We start from the raw sequence: 24,678 nt of genomic DNA, 5'->3' as shown, positions 1-24,678 counted from the left end.
CTGACACCTGACTTAGTTGAAAGGTGTCTGTTCAACTTTCTAGCATGAATGAGATGTGAATGATGTACTGTGTCTTTATAATAATGGCAGTGCCACTTTCTGAGTGTTTGTGTCCTGAGTTCTCAACTGTGTGCTAAGCACATCACATGCATTATCTCATTTTATCTTCCATACAACCCCATGAGGCAAATACTATTCTCATCCCCATTTTTCAGACAGGTAAACCAAGGCTCAGCAATGTGAAGTGGTTTGTCCAAGTTCACACTTGTTTAAATGGCAGAAGCCAGAACCTCTCCAGCCTCGAGACCCTAAGCATTTAGCTAGTGTGCTCTGTGCTGCCACTCCTGGTCGGCCCCAATGTGCAGTTGGTGTCTCTCACACACGGGTCTTCTTGTGGGAGCCTGACTGTGCCGCAGCCCGGATAACTTACTTTCCCTTGAATCTTTGTATCAAGGTCTGCTTCTGGGAGAACTCTAAGAACTTCCCAAATCTCTGGGGCCCAGGAGCTGCTTGAAAATCCTCCTCTGCCCTCCCTGCCCAGGTTCATGGCCACCAGTGATCTGATGTCAGAGCTGCAGAAGGATTCCATCCAGCTGGATGAGGACAGCGAGCGCAAGGTGGTAAAGATGCTGCTTAAGCTCCTAGAGGACAAGAATGGGGAGGTGCAGAACCTGGCAGTCAAGTGGTGAGTGTTGGCCTTGTGGGGGGACAGGGAGGCACCGTCTGGCTATGCTCCCCTATTGGGGGAGCTCCCCGGGGTCCCCGCCTTTTTGGGGTACAGTCTCTGAGAGAAGAATTGCTAAGCAGCTCTTGGAGTCCAGTGGAGTTGGACAGTGACTTGACTTGAGGGAACATAAGGGGCAGCCTGACTCGGGCTGAGCCTGGGGCTTTTGAACCCCCTCCCTCCCTCTCTGTCAGCTTGGGTCCTCTGGTGGGCAAAGTGAAGGAGTACCAGGTGGAGACCATTGTGGACGCTCTCTGTGCCAACATGCGGTCAGACAAGGAGCAGCTCCGTGATATTGCTGGCATCGGCCTCAAGACTGTCCTGTCGGAGTTACCCCCAGCAGCCACAGGTACCCAGGTCCCAGGGACTAGGTACTCTAATTATTTGTCCTAGTTTATGGTTAAAGAAACTGAGGCTCAGAGAGGTGAAGGGATGTATGTAAGGTCAACCAGCTAGACAGTGGCAGAGAATTCAGATCCCTGTCTACTTAAGTTCATGGCTCGGTGTCAGGAATGCTTTTAGCTGCAAGTTACAAAATATAACTCGTGGCATCTTAAAGAAGTAGAGGATCAGCAGTTCCATTTTTGCAGCAATTCATTTAGCAGCTCAAGTAGGACAGGGTTGAGTCTCTGTCCAAGTCTCTTGCCCTTTATAAGAAAAACATGTGTCTCCCTAGAACCCCCCCAGAATGGGGCCATCTGGCCCCTCCTAGCGGTAAGGGAGTCCAGGAAAAGAAATGCTTAACTTTTCCCTTCACCCTGGTGGGAGGAGGGGTTGGCCATCAATTCTAGCTCCCTGAGTGTCAGGACTTTGGGTCAAGCATGGGACCGCTCAGGCCCTGGCTTTCCTGGGTCAGCAGATCAAAGGCTGACCAGAGGTAGAGGCCAGCTCTGCAACTCACCATGCCCATCTTGTGCTCTGTGCAGGCTCCGGCCTGGCCACCAATGTGTGCCGGAAGATTACCGGCCAGCTCACCAGTGCCATTGCCCAGCAGGAGGACGTGGCCGTGCAGCTGGAAGCCCTGGACATCCTCTCTGACATGCTGAGCAGGTGCAGGAGGCCACCCCGGGCAAGAAGGATCGGGGTAGGAGGGGGAGCAAAGGGGACAGGGAAGGATTTAAATCCACAGAGCCAGCACCTTCTGCACTCCAGGCCCTGTGCTCAGGGCTCCTTAATCAGCCCTGCAGTCCTGCAAAGGAGAGCTCGTTTGTCACAGTGTTATAGGCTGTGAGAGGTGTGGTGACCCGCCCGAAGTCACACTCTCAGTAAATGGCAGAACCTAGGATTTGAACTCAGGTCTCTCCATAGCTGAAGCCCAGGTGTGTTCCTCTTCCTCACCCCCTTCTTTTTCTTTCTTTCTTCTTTTGAGCTAATATAGCTGGGCCCTTGTTTTAAATTGTACTGCACATTTTTAAGCATTCACTCACTCAACCTCCCAAGATTTGAGCACCTACTTTGTGGCCAGAGAAATGTCAGGTGCTGGGCTAGTTCTGTGAATGTGGAGTGGCTCAGTCTTGGTCCTTCCTAGAAAGGAGCTCACAGACACATCAACTGTGAGTAAGAGTAAGAACACCAGTAAGGATAAGAGCAGGGCTTGTAGGAGCTCAGGGGAGGAGACCCTAACCCAGGTGGAGGGTGGGGACTGTAGCCCCCATACATATTACCATTGTGTCTTCTTCCCACGCCGGGAGCCCGGACATCTGGGTTCAAGTTCTGGCCTTGCATTTCTTGGCTGGGTAGCCTCGAGAAAGTCCCTTCCCCTCTCTGCTTTCTTTACGTAATAATAATAAATAATCACACCACGCAGTTGCAGGGTGCCTTTCCATTTAGCAGGGGCGATGGGTTGTTAAATTCCTGGGAGCAGGCCAGGAGAGGCTGGGGAGTGATGAGGTGCCTGGCTCAGGTGCTTACCCAGTGGGCCGGCCTGACGCCCCTTCCGGCTCCCCAGGCTGGGACCCCCCCTCGGTGCCTTCCACGCCAGCCTCCTGCACTGCCTCCTGCCTCAGCTGAGCAGTCCACGCCTGGCCGTGCGCAAGCGAGCTGTCGGGGCACTGGGCCACCTGGCGGCCGCCTGCAGCACCGACCTCTTCGTCGAGCTCGCCGATCACCTGCTGGACCGGCTGCCGGGCCCACGCGCGCCCGCCAGCCCCGCTGCCATCCGCACCCTGATCCAGTGTTTGGGCAGCGTAGGCCGCCAGGCAGGCCACCGCCTGGGTAAGGGAGCTGGGCTCCTGGGCAAGGAGGTGGGGTCTAGGCGAGTAGGTGCTGGGGGACAGAGCAAGGCCCCGGGCTGAGGGGGCGGAGCCTGGGGCGGGCCACCTCTAGAAGGGGGTGGGGTTAATAATTTGGGAGAATGGGCCCTGAGAGCCATCTGCTTCTGAGCCTCAGATAATTATAAATCATTTCACCAAACTTAAATAAAATGTTATAAAAATAAATAAGTGCTCGCTTTGGCAGCACATATACTAAAAATTTAAAAAGTAAAATACTTCTATCTTCTTATTTTGACAACTATACCTTCATAACAACCTGCAAGCGAGGTTTGGATTTTTGCAGTTTTATTGGGAGACTATACGTACAATAAAGCACACTGTTTAAGTCAGTGATGGCGAACCTAATGACACGCGTGTCAGAGGTGACACGCGAACTCATTTTTTTGGTTGATTTTTCTTTGTTAAATGGCATTTAAATATATAAAATAAATATCAAAAATATAAATCTTTGTTTTACTATGGTTGCAAATATCAAAAAATTTCTATATGTGACACGGCACCAGAGTTAAGTTAGGGTTTTTCAAAATGCTGACACGCCGAGCTCCAAAGGTTCGCCATCACTGGTTTAAGTGCACCATTCAGTGTGTTTTCGCCTTTGGGTCCGCCCATGGAACTACCACAGTCAAGATGCAGAACATTCCCATTACTCCCAAACGTTTCCTTGTGCCCCTTTGTGGTCCATCTCTTCCTTAGGCGCTCGCCCCCTCCCCCCTCCCCCCCCCCCCCCCCGGGGCAACCACTGATCTGTTTTCTGCGACCATAAATTAATTTTATGGAAATGGAATCCTGCAATCAGGTTTGAATTTACTCTCAAACGCCTTGGAGTTCCGGGCTAGAAAAAGTCAGTGTGGGTAGAGTTAGCCATGGTCTGCCCCTCCCTTCCCTCTGGCTCTCTCCCTGAGAGCGGCCTTATGCACACCTGGGGACCCCAGCCCGAAGTCCACACTCTATCTACTCCCGCCCTTCTCCTCTCCACCCTCTCACGACAAACTGCAGCCACCCCGTGGCCAGTCTTGGGAGCATGGACCCAGGAAGGAGGCCTGCACAGGACCCAGACAAAGGTTCAGGGTCAGGTGGGCAGGAAAGTGGGGGAGGGGGTCGCTGGAGAAGGGCTAGGGGGGGACCCTCTAAAGCCCAGGGATCAGGCAAAGGCCCCTCTTGTCTGGTCTCTAAGGGCAGTACCTGCTTCTCCCCTTTTTCCACCCAGGGCTACAACCTAGTACAGGAAATAAGGCAAGGACATGTAATCATTTCAACAACAGGCGCTGCTTATTGAGCGCCTACTGTGTGCCAGGACCTGGGCGAAGCTCTTTATCTGCATCATATTAATCTTCACAAAATCTCTATCTGGTAGGCATTGTTACCTCTACTGTGAAGATGAGTAGACCAAGGTCAGAGAAGTGTTGTGACGTGCCCAGGCTCCCAGAGCCCATAGGTGGCAGAGTCAGAGCTAGAACCCACATCTGCTTGACTCTGAAGCCTCTGGGTTGGGTTTGCAGTGGCCAGGGATGCAGGTGCAGGGACAGACTGAGTGCTGCGGGCTAGGAGAGCCTGGGAGAGGTTCTGGCCTGTCCTCAGTGACCCACCTGGCCTTACAGGGGCCCACCTGGACCGCTTGGTGCCTCTGGTGGAGGAGTTCTGCAACCTGGATGATGATGAGCTCCGGGAGTCCTGCCTCCAGGCCTTCGAAGCCTTCCTGAGGAAGTAGGTGCAGTGGGATGCTGGAAGATGGGGGCCCCAGAGTTTCTTTGGGAAGTTGGTGGGGCAGGGTTGGGGGCAGGATGCTGGCCTCAGAGCAGTAAGATCTCAGGACTCATCACTGGGCCCCACTGCCTACCCTGTCCTTCCCGGGTCCACCAGAGCCTCCCTCTCCCACCCCACAGGTGCCCCAAGGAGATGGGCCCTCACGTGCCCAATGTAACCAGCCTGTGCCTCCAGTACATGAAGCATGACCCCAACTATAACTATGACAGTGACGGGGATGAGGAGCAGATGGAGACAGAGGATAGTGAATTCAGTGAGCAAGGTGGGTGACCAACTTGAGGAGGGTGGAAATGAGTGCAGCCTTCCTGGGACCCCCCTTTCCCAGCCAAAGATGGGCCACATATAATGCCCTTATCCTGATCCCAGCTGTTCCTCGGGCTCCAGCCCTGCCTTCCATAATCTGGATTCTCCACTGTCTCCAGCCTTTCTGACTGCACAGTAAGGGTAGCAGTAGTCACTAACATTTATTGAGCATCTCCTGGTGTCCGGAGCACTCTCTTATTTCAGGTTCCTTACAGTAACCCTAGAAAACCAGGTGTTCGTTATTAGCCCCGTATTTTAGACAAGGAAACTGAGACTGTGAGAAGTGATTTGCCTGAGATAACACAGCTCTGAGGTAACACAGCTAGGAAGTGGCATAGCTGGGACTTGGAGCCATGTCCGAAAGACCTCTTGACCTCTACACTGCCATCGCTACCCTTTTTGTCATGGCTTCCAAGAGGTAATCCTTTAACCCAGCAGAGTGAAGCTCGAATGGTAGAATGATACCTGGATGGGGAATGAACTCAGTGGCTACTTTCCTTCTGTGTCTGTGATCCAGTTAGTCACTCAGCTGGGTGCCCCTTGTGTTCTCAAAGCAGGACATCAATGGAGGCAAGGGATTTGGGGTCTGGTGGGGTACTTGGAATGAGATGGGATGGTGGGAGACAAGATTGGACAGGCATGTTGGGGCCTCGAATACCAAGCCAGGGAGATCGGGCATTTTCTTGTCAGTAACAGGGAGCTGTGGAAATTTCTTCATGGGTGGCACAGGGTGGAGGTAACAGGTAATGGTCCTTCAGAGGGGACATCTGCGAAGCTGCCAGGTTGCACCCATGCAACCATCCCATGGGACAAGCTGGCTTGTCCAGATGCCAGCTCTGAGAGTCTGAGTCTTCAGCAGAGCAGCGTGGGTAAGAACACTGTGGCCTCTGAGCCTGTGACTAGGACCATCCCCCTCTGAGCCTTGGGTGTCTCCACAGGTGTTATAGGGGAGCCTCGTGGGCCTGAATCTCAGCTATCCTGTTGCCTAGCTGTGTGCCCTCAGGAGAGGCTCTCACCATCTCTGATCTTTATTCTAGACATCTCTTCATCTATAAAATGGGGTTCCAGGCACTGTGTGGGCTCTGGCCTCTCAGGGGAGCTGTCTGTAGGAAGCCACACAAACAGAGCATTTCTTGCTTAGAAGCCAAGCAATCAGGACCCTTGAGAGGCTGGGACCCTTGAGAGGGTGGGGTGGGGCAATGCAAAAGGAGGCCCTATTTTACCTCTTCCCTTCTGGAATCCCCATAAATGAAACATCACACAGCCAGCCCTGAAACCAAAGGATGGGTTTTATGCCCCAAATGGATTCTCTAGGTCCTCATTAAAGACTTGGAAGTCAGTTTTTTCCCTGGTGTAGTCAAACTAGGGGACTACACCAGAGTATGGAGGCAGGAGGAGAACTTTGATTTCATTCCAGCTATTTCCCTGCTCGTGTAAGTTGGGGCCAATCACTTCCCTTTGACCCCCAATTTTCTCATCTCTACAGTGGGAAAGTAATCCCTGTCTCACAAGGTCGTTGTGAGGCTAAAATGAGGTTGTGGATTTGACGTGCTTGGTGCCATCCCCAGCACACAGTAGGTGTTCATTAAATGGTAGGTAACATTCCTATTGTGGGGGTAGGCAAAAGTAGGCTTACAGTTGTTCATGTGGAAAATACAATAATTAATAAACAATAATGCAAGAATACACTCTGTGTTTCATGTACTCACAACTGTAACCCTACTTTTGCCCACCCCTATAATGTGTAAGTAATGATCATCAAAAGGTGAAACATGGGCTTGGCTCCCTCTTCACCTCTCCATCCTGGGAGACCACCTGGGTGGGGCAGGCGCTCCCTGTCCATCTGCTACAGAGTGCAGGGCTCCATGGGTGTCTGGTTCCTGCCCCAGAGAGTGAGGACGAGTACAGTGACGACGATGACATGAGCTGGAAGGTGCGCCGGGCAGCCGCCAAGTGCATGGCAGCCTTGATCAGCTCTCGGCCTGACCTGCTACCCACCTTCCACTGCACCTTGGCGCCAGCGCTCATCCGCCGCTTCAGGGAGCGTGAGGAGAATGTCAAGGCTGATGTCTTTGGGGCCTACATCGTGCTGCTTCGGCAAACGCGGCCCCCGAAGGGATGGGTGGAGGCCGTTGAGGAGCCTACCCAGACTGGCAGCAGCCTCCACATGCTGCGAGAACAGGTGGGCGCACCTTCACCTCTCTCCCCCTCCCACCCCCTCTCACAACTTACCCTCCCACCTTCTCACAACCCTTCCATCCATCCACACACCCCACCGTCTATCCGTCCACTGACGTGTGCATATTGAGCACCCACTGTGTGCCCGGCTCTGTGCATCAGGCTGGGGCACAGCGGGGAACAGGACAAATACTAGTAAAAGCCCTGCCCTTGGACCACACAGTTTTGGGGTCTTGCTGATAGAGTGGCTGTGGGGGAAGGGACAGGGAGGTGGCATGTGAGTTCTAGGCTCTGGCTCATGGAGTTCAGTCCCCTGAGGTGGCAGAACATGAAGAGGGCGATGTCCAGAGTTCTGTTCTGGACATTTATGTTCGAGATTCTCGGATGTTCAAATGGAGACATCAGGTGGGCAGTCAGCACTCAAGTCTGGCGTTGACAGTGTAGATCGGGTGTCATTTTGTGCTGGCATCTGAAGCTTGGGGAGCAGATGAGCTCATCTGGGGAGAACCCAGCTGGGGAAGAGAATGGGCCCTTGGAGTGCAGGGGTGAGAGCCAGACTGCCCGTGTCATTTTGAGCAAGTTACTTAATCTCTTTGTACCTACTTCTCCATCTGGAAGGTGGGCCGAGGTGTAGTACCTACTTCAGAAGGCCTGAGTATAGAATCAGATGTCTGGTACAGAGCAAGTGATGAAAAGGTTGGGGTGGAGCGATCCTCTCCACGCTGGGGTCCCCAATGGGCACCCAGCAAAGCCCCTCAGGAGTTGAGGTGTCAAAGCTCTCTGGGTGGTCACTGACCTCCCCTCACTTGCCCACAGGTGCCCCTTGTGATCAAGGCCCTGCAACGGCAGCTGAAAGATCGGAGTGTCAGGGTCCGCCAGGGATGCTTCAGCCTCCTCACTGAGCTGGCGGGCATCCTCCCTGGCAGCCTGGCAGAGCACATGCCTGTGCTGGTAGCAGGTAGGATGGACTGGAACCTGGTATCTGCTGTCCTGGGCCTCTTCCAGAATCCTGGCCCCCAATCCTTGAGGGTGCCCCTACCCTACTCAGCAACATCCAGTGGCTCCCCATTGCCAGCAGTGAGTACAAGGCTGGAGTGCAGGCCCTACCTCCTGGTTTCAGATGGCCTTGTGTCCCTCAGCCCTGGCCCCAGCCAAACCCTGGCCTCTTAGAATCTGCTGCCTCAGAGCCACCCAGCTCAAACACCTGTGGGTGTTCCGCCCTCGCACCCAGGGAGGACTGTGTTGGCTCAGGGACTGTGGCCCATAATTTTTGCACCCATCCCGCAGGCATCGTCTTCTCACTGGCGGACCGCACGAACTCCTCCACCATCCGGATGGATGCCCTGGCATTCCTGCAGGGGCTGCTGGGCACAGAGCCCGCCGAGGCCTTCCACCCACACCTGCCCACCCTCCTGCCTCCGGTCATGGCCTGTGTGTCTGACCCTTTCTACAAGATCGCAGCCGAGGCCCTGCTGGTGCTGCAGGAGCTGGTGCGGGCCCTGTGGCCCCTGGACAGGCCTCGGACGCTGGACCCCGAGCCATATGTTGGAGAGATGTCCGCAGCCACCCTGGCACGGCTCCGTGCCACCGACCTGGACCAGGAGGTGAAGGAGCGGGCCATCTCCTGCATGGGCCACCTGGTGGGCCACCTGGGTGACCGGCTGGGGGATGACCTGCAGCCATCGCTATTGCTCCTCCTGGACCGCCTGCGGAATGAGATCACCCGCCTGCCTGCTGTCAAGGCCCTGACGCTCGTGGCTGTGTCCCCGCTGCAGCTTGACCTGCAGCCCATCCTGGCCGAGTCACTGCCCATACTGGCCTCATTCCTGCGCAAGAACCAGCGGGCGCTACGGCTGGCCACACTGGCTGCCCTGGACGCCCTGGCCCAGAGCCAGGGACTCAGCCTCCCTCCATCTGCTGTTCGGGTGGTGTTGGCGGAGCTGCCTGCCCTGGTCAGCGAGAGTGACATGCATGTGGCCCAGCTGGCTGTAGACTTTCTAACCACAGTGACCCAGGCCCAGCCAGCCTCTTTGGCTGAGGTCAGTGGCCCTGTGCTCTCAGAACTGCTGCAGTTGCTGCGTTCGCCCCTGTTGCCAGCAGGTGTGCTGGCAGCTGCCCAAGGCTTCTTGCAGGCTCTGGTGGGGACCCGGCCACCGTGTGTGGACTATGCCAAGCTCATGGGCCTGCTCACTGCGCCTGTTTATGACCAGGCTGGGGACAGTGGGCCGGGCCTGCACAAGCAGGTGTTCCATTCTCTGGCTCGGTGCATGGCAGCCCTCACAGCTGCCTGTCCCCAGGAGGCAGCCGGCACAGCTAACCGCCTGGTCTGCGATGCCAGGTCACCCAACTCCAGCACGGGGGTCAAGGTCCTGGCATTCTTGTCGCTGGCTGAGGTGGGCCAGGTGGCCGGGCCTGGCCCCCAGCGGGAGCTGAAAGCTGTGCTCCTGGAAGCCTTAGGGTCACCCAGTGAGGACGTGAGGGCTGCAGCCTCCTATGCACTAGGCCGTGTGGGCGCTGGGAACCTGCCCGATTTTTTGCCCTTCCTGCTGGGACAGATAGAGGCCGAGCCCAGGAGGCAGTACCTGCTGCTGCAGTCGCTCAGGGAGGCCCTGGGGGCTGCCCAGCCTGACAGCCTAAAGCCCTATGCCGAGGACATCTGGGCCCTGCTGTTCCAGTGCTGCGAGGGTGCCGAGGAGGGCACCCGGGGGGTAGTGGCTGAGTGCATCGGGAAGCTTGTCCTCGCCAACCCACCATTCCTTCTGCCCCGACTCCGGAAGCAACTTGCTGCAGGTATGCGCCCAGATCACTGGTGGGCAGTTTGCCCCTGAGCTTCTGACATACCACACATAGTGAGCTAGGATCTTGTGTGTAAGATAAAGGCAGAGGAGTCATTAAACACTGTTTCCCGAGACTTACAGGCCTCCTCCTGTGAGATCTCTGGAGTGGAGGAGACGGAGTCCTTGATCTTCAACATAAACATGTCATGATGCCACTTTCATAATCCTTGGTGTGGACAGCACCCTCATGTTCCAGGCGAAGGTTAATAAAAGCAGTTCTCTGAGGGGCGAGATACTGCAGCTGCAGAGTCGAGCTTTTGGGGGCTAGCTTGAGTCAGGAGCAAATGGAAATGTAGACTAAGACGGGATGCCATGCCCTGGGGTTTGGAGAGGGACGAGCAGGAACCAGGGGGCAGGTTCTGTGTGGTCAGATCAGGGCAGATCAGGGTGTTCAACAGCTCAGGGAGGAAGAAAGCAGATAGGTGTACCTGTGGGGCTATTTGGGCCCCTGAGAACAAAAGGCTTCCACGCCTGGAGCTGGTCAGCTGGTCCCCTGATAGGGTCATTGGGTGTATCATGTCACATAAGGTAGGCAGAGTGCTTTGTATAGTGTTGTGGTACCTAATCAACCCTGCGTACCTGCTGCTGTTGCTATGTTGGTGATTATGTTAAGCCAGTGGTTCTCAACCTTGGCTGCACATTAGAAACACCTGGGAATCTTTTTAAAATCCTGATTTCTGGGCCTCATTCGAGAATTTTAAAAAGATTCTCAGGTGATTCTAATGTGCAGCCAAGGTTGAGAACCACTGTGTTAAGCCCTTGCTGGGTTGATAAGAAGCAGCTGTGTAGCCCTCACCTGCATGAACAGGAAGAGCATTCATTCCCTGTTAAACTCGCGGGGCTCTGGTTCATATCCAGGTGCCCCCTCCCCCCCAAAAAACAACAACACAAAAAAACTCGCAGGGCTCTTCACAAGGACTCTTGAGAGGCGAGTCTCAGGATGAGGAGCAGCCCTGCCTTTTCCAAGCTCTGATTTGTTTCTGCCTCATGCATTCTGTTGAACCAGCTAACCAGTCCCATGTCCTTTTTACCACTGGTTTCGGAGAAGAAAGCTCAGAGCCAAACTGGTGGCCTGCTTCTAGCGAGTTCACGGGACTTCCCAGTTGTCTCTCCCTGTAAGCCCCTCACTCTGGTCTCCATCTCACTTCTCTTCCTTTTTTTAAAAAAAATATGTTTTTATTGATTTCAGAGAGGAAGGGAGAGGGATAGAGAGGTAGAAACATCAATGAGAGAGAAACATCGTTGATTGGCTGCCTCCTGCACACCTGCTATTGGGGATCAAGTCAGGAACCCGGGCATGTGCCTTGACCAGGAATCAAACCCAAGACCTGTTGGTTCCTGGATCGACACTCAACCACTGAGAAACACCGGCTGGTCTGGTCTTGAGTTCTTGGTTCTCTGTTTGTATCTGGCAATGTGGTCACCTGCAAACTGACAGTTTTACTCTCTAGGCCGCAGCAGGAAGAATCAGGAAGATTCTAGGCTGCCAAGGGAAATGGTAGCATTGACTTTCCCAAAGATTTTGGGGAGTTTCAGGTGGGGAGAGGTATATTTTTGTCTTCCACGGAGGCACCTTCTCACCTGTAGGTTCCAGGACTGGCCCTGCCCCTCATCAAGCCACTGTCTCTTGTCCTGCAGGTCAGCCGAACACCCGGAGCACTGTCATCACAGCGGTCAAGTTCCTCATCTTGGACCAGCCCCATCCCATTGACCCCCTCCTAAAGAGTTTCATTAGTGAGTAGAGCATCCCCTCTGTCTCCAGCCCCGTTCAGTCCCCTACACAGCCCTTGAGCTTTAGCTGATTTTTCTTACACATTAACTGAAGGGAGTTGGGAACCAGGAGACCACCTCATCATCATAACAGCAGCAGGGCCTGGGTTCAAACTCCTTTGCTGCCACTGAGTTGCTGAGTGAGCCCAACATGCCCCTTCTCACCTCTGAGCCTCAGTTTCCTTATCTGTAAAATGGGGACATGGAAATCTGCAGTTCTAAAGTTTTGGAGCCTCCATGTATAATTGAGGGAGAAAGTGCTCCATGAACACTACCAACCTCTCTAACACATTGGCTTCAGTGGGCACCTAACTGGGCAGGGCTGCACCATGGCAAGGGAGAGTGGATCCCTAACTTGTCCCTGTCTGAGGGACCTTCTGGCCTCAGGAGCTCGAGGAGCCTTCGTTGGGAGGAGGCTTAGCCCTCCTTCCTTGGAGCCTCTGCAGGACCAGGCTCACTTCTTCAGAGCTCCAAGCCTATGGGTCTTTGTTATTGTTGTTATATATATTTTTAAATATACTTTTATTGATTTCAGAGAGGAAGGGAGAGAGAGAAAGAGATAGAACATCAATGATGAGAGAGAATCACTGATTGGCTGCCTCCTGCACCTCCCCTACTGGGGATTGAGCCCACAACCTGGGCATATGCCCTGGCCACGAATTGAACTGGTGACCTCATGATTCATGTGTCGATGCTCAACCACTGAGCCACATAGGCCAGGCACCAGTTCTTGATTTTATTTATTTATTCAATATATAAAACATTAATACAGAGAAGTCTAAACTATCCAAAAAGATTTACTCAGAAAAGTATGACTTTGTGTAAGTTTATTCACCTCTCTGACCTTCAGGAGCCTCATCTATAATAATATCAGGTTAATATTTGTAGGATCTTTGCCTTGTGCCAGGGCCTCTGCTATGTGCTTTATATACTACCACATTTTAAATCATAAACACATTGCTACAGAATAGATACTGCTATTATCCCCATTTTACAGATGAGGACACCGAGGCTTTCCAAGGTCCCAGAATTAGGAAGTGGTAGAATTTGGATTTGAACCCAGGCCGGACTTAAGTCCACATTCTTATCTGGACTTCGAAGGCTTGTTGTGCAAAGTAGATGCTCAGAACATGTTCACCCCCATTCAGCCAGGTATGCATGACTCACATGGACCAGGCAACTGATGTGGGGGTAGAGATGGTTTGTGTCTTGGCTGTGCCATCTCTCACATCCCCTCTCATTTTTCTGCCAGGAGAGTTCATGGAGAGTTTGCAGGACCCAGACCTGAACGTGCGCAGGGCCACTCTGACTTTCTTCAACTCAGCCGTGCACAATAAGCCCTCGTTGGTCCGGGACCTGCTGAATGACATCCTGCCCCTCCTCTACCGGGAGACAAAGATCCGCCGAGACCTTATCCGAGAGGTGAGGCTGCAGGAGGACTGAGCGGGAGCTTTGGGCCTGACTGGTGGGGCCCTGCTGAGGGTTAGGGTCCAGCTCATCAGATGACCAGGCTCCATGGCCTACGTCAAGTCTGGACCCTCCACTTCCAGCTGTGTGACCCTGCCAGGGCAACTTAATCCACTCTGAGCCTCAGTTTCTTCTCACAGGTAAAATGAACAACAGAAGTGGGGAATGCAGCAGCAACTAGAGGAGGTGTTCTTACACTCTGGGGTCACATCCTTCCCTCCTGCAGGTGGAGATGGGGCCCTTTAAGCACACAGTGGATGATGGGCTGGATGTGCGGAAGGCAGCCTTTGAGTGCATGTACTCACTGCTCGAGAGCTGCCTGGGCCAGCTGGTCATCTGCGAGTTCCTGAACCACGTGGAGGACGGCCTGAAGGACCACTATGATATCCGGGTAGGATGAGTCCCCTGCCAGACCCATGCCCACCCTATTCCAAGGGGACAGCCAGGGCACTACTGGGCCCACTGCTTGTTTGTCCCTCACTTCCTACCTCAGGAACCCCCATGAAAATAGCTGTATTTTTTTTTTTTTTTTCTGGTAAGAACCTATGTCTTGCCCTAGCTGGTTTGGCTCAGTGGATAGAGCATTGGCTTGCGGACTGAAGGGTCCTGGGTTCGATTCTGATCAAGGGCACATACCCAAGTTGCAGGCTCCATCCCCAGTAGGGGGCATGCAGGAAGCAGCCGATCAATGATTCTCATTATTGATGTTTCTATCTCTCTCCCTCTTCCTCTCTGAAATCAATAAAATATATATATATAAAGAGAACCCATGTCTCAAACACCTTTGGTGGGAGTCTACACTGGCAGGCTCTTTGGATGGTTGGCAATAACAAGAACAAAAGCTTTTCCATGTCCAAGAGCCTCTGGACTGATTCCTGCACATGTTCAGAGTTTTATGTTCAAGATTTTTCTTCACTGATTTCTGGTAATTGGGAAAATCTGGCAGCTACCTAAATGTCCACTTATGGAGAACTGGCTCCATAAACTGGGTACCTCCAGTCATGGAATCCCAGCCACATTAAAGAGTGAGCTAGTTCTCTGTCTGTGTACTGATGTGAAAGATGGCCAAGACCCACTGAGTAATAAAAGTGAGTTATTTTTCATGGGTTTTTTCCATGCTTGAGCAAATCTTTGTTCTTCTCTCTCATCTGGCCAATGTTCTTCTTGCCTGACCTTCAATGCCCTTCTTGCCTGACCTTTCATTCTGGCCAATGCCCTTCTTGAGCACAGGACAAGGCCTGGGCATTAGTGCAAACTTTGGGATGACTTAAAAAACCCCAAAACAAACAAAAAAATTGTTTGAGCCAGTTAAATACATTTACAGACCTGGCTTCAGCCTGGAGAATAATGGTGACCGCTTTTAAAAATGGTAAAGTTGCCCTGACTGGTTTGGCTCAGCGGATAGAGCCTCGGCCTGAGGACTGAAGGGTCCCAGGTTCGATTCCAGTCAAGGGCATGTACCTTGGTTGCGGGCACATCCCCAGTAGGGGGTGTGCAGGAGGCAGCTGATCGATGTTTTTCTCTCATTGATGTTTCTAACTCTCTATCCCTCTCCCTTCCTCTCTGTAAAAAATCAATAAAATATATATATTTTTTAAAAATGGTAAAGTCCCTGTAAATGATACACAGTATAAAGGGTGGTCGTTTGAAATCCATATTTCCTACCCAGCCCCTATTGGTACTGAGGAGGGTGGGTGAGACATCTATTGAGCAATGTACGATTATCTCATCAAGCCTTCACCTTAACCTTTGGAGAGTGAGTTTAGATGCCCAGTTTGCAGGGGAGAAACCAGAGACCTGGCTAGTTCAAGGGCACAAGGCAGGAGGTGGAGGAGCCCTGAGTCATAACTTTTTGCTGTTCTGCCCCAGTCTTCTTCCTTTGCTGTGGGGCATGTGGAGGGCAGGGTAGATAGCTGGTGGGGATGGGCAGGACATATTGATTTCCAAAACAACCTCCCTTTATATTGTGTATCGTTTGTGAGGATTTTAACATTTTCAAAAGAGGTCATCATTATTCTCCTGCATGCTGAATCCAGGCCTGTAGGCATGTTAATTGGCTCATAAAATTTTTATTTTCTATTTATTGATTGATTTTAAAGAGAGGGTGGCAGGGGGAGAGAGAGATTGATTTGTTGGTCCACTTGTTTGTGCATTCATGGATTGATTCTTGTCCCTGACCAGGGATTGAACCTACAACCTTGGTGTCTCAGAACAGCACTCTAACCAACTGAGCTACCTGGCCAGGGCTGGCTCACATTCAGTAGTTTTTGTTTAAATCAGGTGCCAACATTTAAAAATTGAGAGATTTTACATGAAAATCAGGGTTTCTTTTGAAAACAGTCTGTCAAGTCTGGGCCACATTCCCATCTAGCCACAATAGAGTGGAGCTTAGTAGCTGCTGACGGGAGTGTAGACTCTACTCCTTCCCAGTTCCCATCTGACCCCTTCACCCATGAACAGTACCTGCCTGGCCCAGTTGGTATATCTGAGCTTGAGAACTGCCCCACCCCCCCACCACACACACACACTTTGTGTCTCTTCTGATCTGATTCTCTTCAGGACAATCAAGTATAGTTGGCATAGTTGGTGTTACCAGACACTGGCAGGGGTGTGAGTGGGAATTAGTGCTCAAGTTTGGACTTGAGTCTCGGCTCTTCCCCAGGGCCTGTGGTCCTGGGCCATTTCACCAAGTACTCTATCTCCTTCCTCCTGGGCAGATGCTGACCTTCATCATGCTCGCACGATTGGCTACCCTGTGTCCTGCGCCTGTCCTGCAGAGGGTGGACCGGCTCATTGAGCCACTCAGGGCCACCTGTATTGCCAAAGTAAGCCCCTGTCCACCCCTGTGGGCCCTCTGCTGATCATTTACCATTTACCAAGAACCTCCTAAGATACAGGTGGTGTGGGAAGGGCTTATTTTAATCATCGTCATCCTATGAAGTAGTTCTTATTACTTCTTATTCTTACTGTTGTATATACAGGGAACAGAGGCTTGGAGAGGCCAAGTTGTTGGCTGAGGCTACACAGCTAGTAAATTGCAGAGCTGGGATTCAAACCCTGCTCTGTCTCTGTCATTCTTTAAATATTTCCAGGCCTTGTGCAAGGTACTAGGGACACAACATTGAACATGATGGGCTCCCTCTTCTCACATCCTAATTGGGAAACTGAGGCACTCTTAGCAGAAATCATTTGTTGACTGATTGGTATGGGGCAGAGTTGCTGCTAGACTGGAGTGCCTCAAGGGTCCAGTGTAGGGATCCGGGCAAAAGGTCTCACGGAAAGCTGCAGTGTTGAGAACAGAGCGTGGCACACCTAGGGGGTACATTACCCAGTAAATACCTATTGAATGAAGAACTAATTTGGGTTTTGGAAGAGCAAAAGACTTAATCACAAAGAGGGCAGAGTATTTTAGATTGGACCTTATAGAGGAGACACCCATAGAGCAGTAATTTCGAAGTAGTAACACCTTTTCAAAAAAAATTTTTTTAATATGGATAAGACAGATAAAATTGGTAACTTATTAATAGAAACCTGACTTGCAAATTTCTATTTTTAACATATACTTAGTATAAAGTCAAAGAAAACAGTGGTACTACAAGCTCTTGACAGTCTCTTGTGGCCAAATATCTCTGGTGTACTAGAACCGTACTGCTTGGAGAAAAACCCAGTTCACAGGAAGGAGCTGCAAATGGCATCGCAGTGTCAGGACACCCTTCACTCACTTCCATCGAGGCCTGCCCGAAAGCCACTCAGTCTGATTGCACAAAGGATGCTATTTGTTGAGCACAGTGATGAGAGCTTGTTACATCTGTGTTCCCAATCCCTCATCCACAATTCTGAATCCTACAAAGCTCAAACTAAAAGGCTGTAGTAACTTGTTTGGCACCAAAACTTAACTTGAACGGGCACCAGGCTGTTTATGACCTTATTTCCCTTTTTGTGATATTCATAATATTCTTACATTTTTTCCTGAACTTAGTGGAGGAAATACTAGTGTATTTGATTACAGGGTATTGTATCAGACTACCGTCTGACATCTGCGTACTGTCCCTTTCTAAAACTCCTCAAATTCCTGAATTTCAAAAGCACATCTGGCGCTAAGTGTTTCAGAGAAGGGGATGAGCCTGCAAGGCCCTTCAATCCTCACAGCAGCCCTGTAAGAAGTGAGGGACAAAAAGGTCCTACCTGAAGTCACAGCTCTCACAGGGCAGAGCCATTTGAACCCAGGACGTCCAACCTATTACCGAGCTCTTGACCATTAGATTCTTGAGGGGTAAGAGACTAGTGTTGTCTGGGGTAAGTTGAGGGAGGACCTTTATTCCGTAAGCATTGGAGAATTTCTGAGAGTCTCTAAATGGGAGAGGGTGGGGATGAGGTAACAGAAATGGACAGATGACAGTAATCCATTCAGTGATGCAGCCCAATACTTCTAATCAGGGGAAGATTAAGTGAACACTTTACACGAATCATCACCTTTGACTTATTATAAAAAATAAAGGTAATTTAGATTGGCTACTCAGAGGCCCTTTAGGTGACTTTGAAGCTGATTTGAATGAGAAAGCCCAGAGGTGAAGGGAACCCTTAGGAGGCTGGAACCATAGATTGTGAAGCAAGGGAGTGTGCCATAGGTGGTGCAGAGGAAGCCAGAGACTGTGGTGCTAGGACAGGCTCAGTAAAGGATGGCTCGTTGTTTCCCACTTTAGGTCAAAGCTGGTTCTGTGAAGCAGGAGTTTGAGAAGCAAGATGAACTGAAGCGCTCTGCCATGAGGGCAGTGGCTGCCTTGCTGACCATCCCAGAAGTGGGGAAAAGCCCCATCATGGCTGACTTCTCTTCCCAAATCAGATCCAACCCGGAACTTGCCACCCTCTTTGAGAGCATCCAGAAGGATTCTGCCTCAGCACCTAACACAGATTCAATGGAGCTCAGCTAGTCTTACCCCACGTCCTAGATGGGCCCTTCCTCAAGAGAAGGGGCCCACCCAGGCCTGAGGTCTCAGCCTCTCTCCCACCACTAAAGGCCACTGGCCTTTACTCCTAAACTTTCATCTCCCTGGGGGCCTTCCTGTTCCTCTTTGGGGTTTACAGTGCCTTCTCCAAGGACCCTAACTCATAGGTTCCCCAACCTGAAGCTAGCTGTAAGGCTGCCAACAGTTGGGCCCTTTAACTCAGGACAGCCATTCAAAGCACCGGGGTGGAATTTTTCAATGTGAAGTCACATCATAAGGTTGATGCGACTCCACACTGATCTAGTTCTTTCAAGCTGGGGAGGCACTGCTTCACAAAATACTTAGTATTTACTCTTGTGCTCACAGCTGTGAGGTTAGGAGGCAGCAGGCTGGCCTTTCTTCCCACTGGTGCCCCATATTTGTCACACCACTCTCACTTTATAATTCATTTGATCAAATTGATAATACCAAGAATCAGTGCTTTGGCTGGGCATCTTAAAAACTCAGATACTTCTGAGTTATTCACATTTTTAGAATTAAAAAAAAAATATTCTAACAGGCAGTGATAAATCAGAAAGGTTTTCTTGCAGGGGGTAAGAGTGTGGGTAGTGAATTAGACCGGACGTGTTTTTCTAATTTCAACTCTTTATGAAATAAACTGGTAAACAGCAAAGCACTACTACTAAGTACAAACCATCTTTCATGTCACCCTGCCTAGGCAACCAGTTGGTTAGTGCCCTAAAGTTTTCAATGTGTCCTTTTTAGAAACTTTCTTATAGAAATAAGCGACAGGCCAAAGAATTTTCTGTGCTATCAGAAAACAAGTTAATAAAGGAGATCCTAAACTACAATTTTCTCTGCCCAATTCGTCGTCAGTAGTCAAACCACTTATCAGTACGTATCCCAAATCAATTGAAAGAAGTCATGGAAATGACCAATAATTTAATTCACAAATGTTTCATATTAGGTTTTGAACAGGAAGCAGTCAACCTGTAAGACATTTATCTACTCAAAGAGCGAGCCTTAAATCCAGGCATGGCTAACACACCAGGAACATTTTAATGTATTATTCCTGGCTCAGTTGATCAGGATGGAGAAGAAACACACCACTACTCTATTATACCTATTTTGGCCAGATCGGCAAAGATATTTGGTGTCACATTTTAGTTTGTGTCCCGAGATGAGAAAGGTTGAAAATAGCTGTACTAGAGTACCACGTGCCACATCCCATGTGACCTATACTTTCTTGGCATAGCATAACCTTAGAATTAAAGTTAGATCCTACCCACTGTAGTTGTAATGGAGTGTTGAGTCGAGTCCCAATTATCACCAGTTAAGGACCCCACACCTAAGGAAATTATGCCTGAAGCAGCGAGTTGGGGGAGCTCACATAAGGGAAATTGAAAGCCACCTTCAAGCATCCAGGGCTGATCATTATAGAGGGATTTGTGTCACCCCATTTTGGATTTTTGGACAGAAGCTATATTGTGCTATTTCAACACCGAATAAGAATTTAATGAAGAAATTTACCTGGATCCTTTCATGCATTTTCTCAATCTCCACAAGAGCCACAGAATAATTTATTCAACTTTACAAAAAGTGAGACTAAGAACAGCTTCCTCTGAGCTGCAAGGTCCTTCAATGAAGAGTCTCAGAACCTTGGTCTGAGGGCCAAGTCTTCCCCAGCCCTAACTGGAGCTGACCAAGGCTGGTCTGGGCACCTAAGGCCAGTGCCTTGTGAAGCATCGAGTATCCTTCCAAATGGCAGATTTCAGAGCATTAACAGGCAAAAGAACAATCTCTGACAAGCTGTCAGAAACTGGAGAGTAAAACCAAGGACGGAAATGCCAGATGGCAGAATTTTATGATTTTATTAACACAAATACAATGTGTACACAATCTGTCTATTCGTTTTCTTCGCTGCGCAGCCTGGCATTGGGATTGGTGACTCTGATGGCCAGCTGGGCTGCTCTTTCCACAATGGCTTTGCGGTTCTTTGAGGAGACGTTGTGAGCAATCTCAGCACAGTAAGATCTGGAAGAGAATCCATAAGTGGGTAAGGAGCAAGCCAGCCCAGAACATTGTGTGTTCCACTGGGAAGGCAACAGCGTTGGTCACTTCACCTCCAGAGCCACTGGGCAGAGAGGGTGCTGGTAAATGGTTGCTGAATGACAACGCCTGCACACCCCAAATTCCACACTACTAGCAAAGCTCTCAAAGCTGCAACAAAAAGCACCCTCACTACCCCCTTATTTAATCCTCACAGAAGCCATGTAATCCAGGTTATCACCTCTATTTTACAGACGAGGTGGAAATGAATTTCCAAATCACATATTCAATAATGAACAGGGCCAGGATGGCTCAGCCCCAGAACCCAGGTTGAGATTCTCCCTCAGTCTTTCTGGCCAAACTGCCCAACTCGGGGAAGTCTCAGGGAGCTTGGACTTGCTCCTGAAAGTTTTGGAACTGCAAGTAGCAGAGCAGACTCCAACAGTGTAATTAATCCAAGGGAGCTCCCTGATCCAGACCATAAATATTTTACTTGTTTGCTGCAGATAAAATTCAAGTTGAAAGTAACATTGGCTCAAGCCACCCAGTGAGTAGCAATACCTAACATTTCCTGAGCATGTGTATACCAAAAACTGGTCTTATCCATTCCACACAGCTAAACATATAACAAATTGGTCTAATGAACAAATTTCAGTAAGGAGGTGATCTGAAGCCATAAAAGGTGGATTAAGAAAAGATACTACCTCTGGAATTTCAGCAAAGAGAAGACTAAGGAGTGATTAAATAAGGCAATGAGTATGTACAGTTTAAATTAGGTTAACAGTGAGACAAGCAGAACAAAGCATTTTTTTGTTTTATATAAAGGAGTCTACTCAATCGCAAAGTAGCTACATTTTAAAATGTTTCCATAATCTTTGTTTTCAAGAAGACTTAAGTTGTATTACACTTTTGGGCTTTCCCCCCCATATTTTAAAAAACTCACCATATGGATAAACTCACCTTATCCATATGTATTTAATAATCACACTGTACATATTTTAAATACTTTCCCTGGTGCTTGGGCATTTTCCATACGTGACAATTTTTTAATTTATGTATTATATTTACAAATTGTTCATTTACTGTTGCAATGACCAGCTTATAGTTTCCCTGCATTTTATTTAAGCATAAGTGCCCAGAAATGAAACTTGTGGATTAAAAATCATAGTTCCTGATACTGCAACATTTGCACTACATTCATTTTTTGCTACACAACAGGTATTAGTTTGGGCCTCCACCATTATTAATCCCTATGCTCATCCTTTCTAAAGACAATTTCCAGTATTTCCATCCCTGGTCAAATCTCCAACCTAGAAACTCAACCAAATATTGTCTGTGCATAACCCATGGACACAGACAATAGGGTGCTGAAGGGGGGCAGGGGCGAGCTGGAGGGGGACAATGGGGAAAAAGGGGACATGTAATACATTCAACAATAAAGAATTATCCTTTAAAAATGGGTTCACTCATTTTTATTACCTGTGTCCTCCCATGAGCATTATTTTCGCAACCCACTGTCCTAGTTTTGGCCTAAGCAAACCAGTCTCACACAGAGCTCACCAAGTGTCTTTCTTAAAACAACAAGAAAGCAATGTTATGACCCCTCAATTCACTCTCGCATCTATACATTGTTTAAGTGCCCTCTGCCTGTAGTCTTCCTTTTCCCTACCTCTGATCACACTCTCTATACATCAGACAGCCTAACATTCTGAAGATACCTGTGGCCACAGTTTAAGTGCTCCTTAGGACTAAGGCTACCCCTCACATAAATAAAGCAATGTTCTGGAAATGACTGCCCAAATGACACAGCAGCGTTTGTAGTGTTAATTCAAGACCTTCTTTTTGGGTCTCTACACTTTTCAGGACAAGCCGTCATGACCCTCTACCTCACATTCCTCCCAGAACATTTTAAAGTCCCCAAGAAGCATTCACTAAGCTCCTGGGAGAATATACAACTCCACATGCATTTTGAAAGGTCTAGAGCAGGGGTGGGCAAACTTTTTGACTCGAGGGCCGGAACAAAAGCATGGATGGAGTGTTTGTGTGAACTAATATAAATTCAAAGTAAACATCATTACATAAAAGGGTACGGTCTTTTTTTTTTTTTTTAGTTTTATTCATTTCAAGCAGGCCGTAGTTTGCCCACGGCTGGTCTAGAGCCCCTACCAAAAATGCTCACAGATGCATACTTCTAGCATCTGAACCCAGAGGGGGGGATCCAACTCACTTATTGCACATCAGCAGCACTTCAAGCTCCTTGACGTTATGGACCAGGAACTTCCGAAAGCCACTGGGCAGCATGTGCTTTGTTTTCTTGTTGCTCCCATAACCAATGTTGGGCATCAAGATCTGGCCCTTGAATCTTCTACGCACCCTATTGTCAATGCCTCTGGGTTTCCGCCAGTTCCGCTGAAAAACAACAACACATAGATGGGTTAGTCTATGCAGACTGCCAACTCTTCCTTTTGGAAGAAAAAAGGGCACCAAATGAAAACTAACAGTAGCAGTCTTTGGGTTACAGGCTTTCACTATTTCTTTATATGTTTTTTAGTGAAGAAATAAAGGGCTCCTGTGGACCCACATCCACACTCCTCCTAAGCAAAGGAAAAGCATATTACACACCAATGGAACATGAGGCGATTGTGCACAGTTAAGATGAAGTGAATCGGTTCCCACAATGCCCTCAAGACTTAAGTTTTCTCATCTATAAAATAAGGATAATTACCCCTCGTACCATCAAGGCCACCTGAAATAAGCCTCTGGACACCTCAAAACAGCCAAGTGTTAAATTCCGATTTACACTCCAAGAGGCTGAGTTCCAACAAATGCCTAGGTTTCTACAGTGAGCTCTTCCACCAACCAGACTTGTTGATTCACCCGCCAAAGGTAATCTTCTGACTAAGTGATGTCAAAAACCCAATCGTAGCTGACTCAGGAACCCTTTTCTTCACCCCAACACCTACTTCCACTTCCACCCCAGGACCACATACCTTAATTTTGACATATCGGTCTGACTGGTGCCGGATGAACTTCTTGGTCCTCTTTTTGACAATCTTGGGTTTCACGAGGGGTCTGAGGGCGGCCATGGTGCCTTTAAAAGAGACAGGTACCTTGAAACAAAGCACAGTCCTGACAAGAGGCTGTCCTTGCCCGGGACTTCAGCGCTGTCGCAGAGTGCCTTCCACTCGCCAGCTACGGAGCAAGCGGGGAATGGAATGGGTACCTCTGCCAGGCTGTTTTCCCTCCCGTCTCCGAAGCTGGCAGAATATTAGCCAACTCGCCAGACGCGGTCCTGGGAGGTTAGGCGTCGCCTCGCCCACTCAAAGCCAAGGAAGAATCCCAATGGCCGGCCCCAAACAAACTGGCCCCCAAACGTCCTCAGCAGGCAAATCCTCCGCCCCAGTGTCCCAACCCCCAGCCGGTCCCATCTCCTTTTAGTCATGCCGGCATTTGACAAACCACGTGAACTGGACTCTGTTGTCTCACCTACAAGAACGGAGACACTAATGCACGTGGAACGCGTGCCGTGCCCAGACTAGGGCAGGCGTTTGGTAGAGAGAAACCTCTAGGTTCACTGCTAAAACGCCCCCGGGCCTTTGAAATGCCTCCCTACTTAGAGATCAACTCAAAAGTTACCTTCCTCAAGGTGTCAATTTGCTCGCACACAGTAGGTAGTAAATGCACAGCCCTCTCCCATTGATTTCCTCCAAGACAACTACAGTTACAGATTCCCAGACATCCTGACCCGATAACCCAATTTTTGGTAACTGAGCGAGTCGACACGACAACTCGGCTTCTTTCTCTTCTTTTTTTTTTTTTTTTTTTTTGCAGTTCCGCCGCAGCAGTAAACCCAGGGCCAGGAACTATGGGGAAGGGAGAGTCGGGCAACAGAAACAGGTCTTTTAACACATGGGCGGATATCGCTGATCTACTGAAGTAACCTAACGACTCGGGCGCTGGCCAGTGAGGCTGCAAACCCCGGATCGCTCCACGCCCAGCGAGGGCCCCCTCCGTTTGGTTTCAATCGGCGCCCCGCGCCCCCAAGGCACAAACAAGCTGCCCGCAGCTCAGAATGACCCCAAGCGGCCGCCGTACGAGCAAACGTCCCCGGCAAGCCAACCTCCAACACCGGCCGGGTCACCTCGTTGTATTCCTGTAGGCGATCCAGCCAGGCGGCAAGGAATACACCCGGTGAGACGACCCCTCGGAAGGACAAGCTTCCTCACGAGGGGGCGACTGGGCCTGATGGACAACGCGGAGAGACAGATGACGGACGATTAAAACTCACCGGCTAGGAGATGGCTGCCACCTCAGTAGGCAGCGCCGAGGAAGAGAGGGGAAGGTGCCGCGCGAGGCCTGATGGGACG

The 24,678-nt window shown here is 50.0% G+C and overlaps 2 protein-coding genes and 1 non-coding gene across 3 annotated transcripts in view; 1 reads left to right on the top strand and 2 right to left on the bottom strand.

Annotated features, from left to right (window-relative positions):
* Nucleotides 1–21,703, top strand: part of CAND2 (cullin associated and neddylation dissociated 2 (putative)) — a 26,512-nt gene extending 4,809 nt beyond the window's left edge. Inside the window, exons 2-15 of the mRNA XM_070433600.1 lie at nucleotides 542–685; nucleotides 919–1,073; nucleotides 1,651–1,774; nucleotides 2,673–2,938; nucleotides 4,596–4,701; nucleotides 4,881–5,023; nucleotides 6,954–7,246; nucleotides 8,059–8,200; nucleotides 8,530–10,032; nucleotides 11,718–11,813; nucleotides 13,102–13,271; nucleotides 13,543–13,707; nucleotides 16,034–16,141; nucleotides 18,020–21,703. Coding sequence (XP_070289701.1) covers nucleotides 542–685; nucleotides 919–1,073; nucleotides 1,651–1,774; nucleotides 2,673–2,938; nucleotides 4,596–4,701; nucleotides 4,881–5,023; nucleotides 6,954–7,246; nucleotides 8,059–8,200; nucleotides 8,530–10,032; nucleotides 11,718–11,813; nucleotides 13,102–13,271; nucleotides 13,543–13,707; nucleotides 16,034–16,141; nucleotides 18,020–18,247 — 3,643 coding nt within the window. The 3' untranslated portion in view covers nucleotides 18,248–21,703. The remainder of the gene's footprint in view (nucleotides 1–541; nucleotides 686–918; nucleotides 1,074–1,650; nucleotides 1,775–2,672; nucleotides 2,939–4,595; nucleotides 4,702–4,880; nucleotides 5,024–6,953; nucleotides 7,247–8,058; nucleotides 8,201–8,529; nucleotides 10,033–11,717; nucleotides 11,814–13,101; nucleotides 13,272–13,542; nucleotides 13,708–16,033; nucleotides 16,142–18,019) is intronic.
* Nucleotides 20,108–24,678, bottom strand: RPL32 (ribosomal protein L32). Its single transcript, XM_070433599.1, has 4 exons — nucleotides 24,600–24,678; nucleotides 23,302–23,402; nucleotides 22,539–22,720; nucleotides 20,108–20,296 (listed from the first exon to the last, which is right to left on the bottom strand). Exons 2-4 carry the CDS (start codon nucleotides 23,395–23,397, stop codon nucleotides 20,167–20,169), a joined length of 408 nt encoding a protein of 135 aa, XP_070289700.1. The 5' UTR covers nucleotides 23,398–23,402; nucleotides 24,600–24,678; the 3' UTR covers nucleotides 20,108–20,166.
* On the bottom strand, nucleotides 23,474–23,613 carry LOC138992858 (small nucleolar RNA SNORA7). The gene has a single exon (XR_011468183.1). It is a non-coding gene; the product is annotated as a small nucleolar RNA SNORA7 (small nucleolar RNA).

The sequence above is a fragment of the Myotis yumanensis genome, unplaced genomic scaffold (genome assembly GCF_028538775.1).
Source record: "Myotis yumanensis isolate MYYU_CA2020_CCGP unplaced genomic scaffold, mMyoYum1.0.hap1 SCAF_14, whole genome shotgun sequence".
Lineage (NCBI taxonomy): Eukaryota > Metazoa > Chordata > Mammalia > Chiroptera > Vespertilionidae > Myotis > Myotis yumanensis.
The sequence above is the reverse complement of the archived record's forward strand: the minus strand, read 5'-3'. Positions and strand labels throughout refer to the sequence as shown.

What these genes read in the sequence shown, in the direction of transcription:
- RPL32 (XM_070433599.1), bottom strand. Translation starts at nt 23,397, where the DNA reads ATGGCCGCCCTCAGACCCCTCGTGAAACCCAAGATTGTCAAAAAGAGG. An exon ending in ACCGATATGTCAAAATTAAG is followed by an intron (nt 22,721 to 23,301) that starts GTATGTGGTCCT and finishes GTTGTTTTTCAG; the next exon opens with CGGAACTGGCGGAAACCCAG. An exon ending in GTGCTGCTGATGTGCAATAA is followed by an intron (nt 20,297 to 22,538) that starts GTGAGTTGGATC and finishes ATTCTCTTCCAG; the next exon opens with ATCTTACTGTGCTGAGATTG.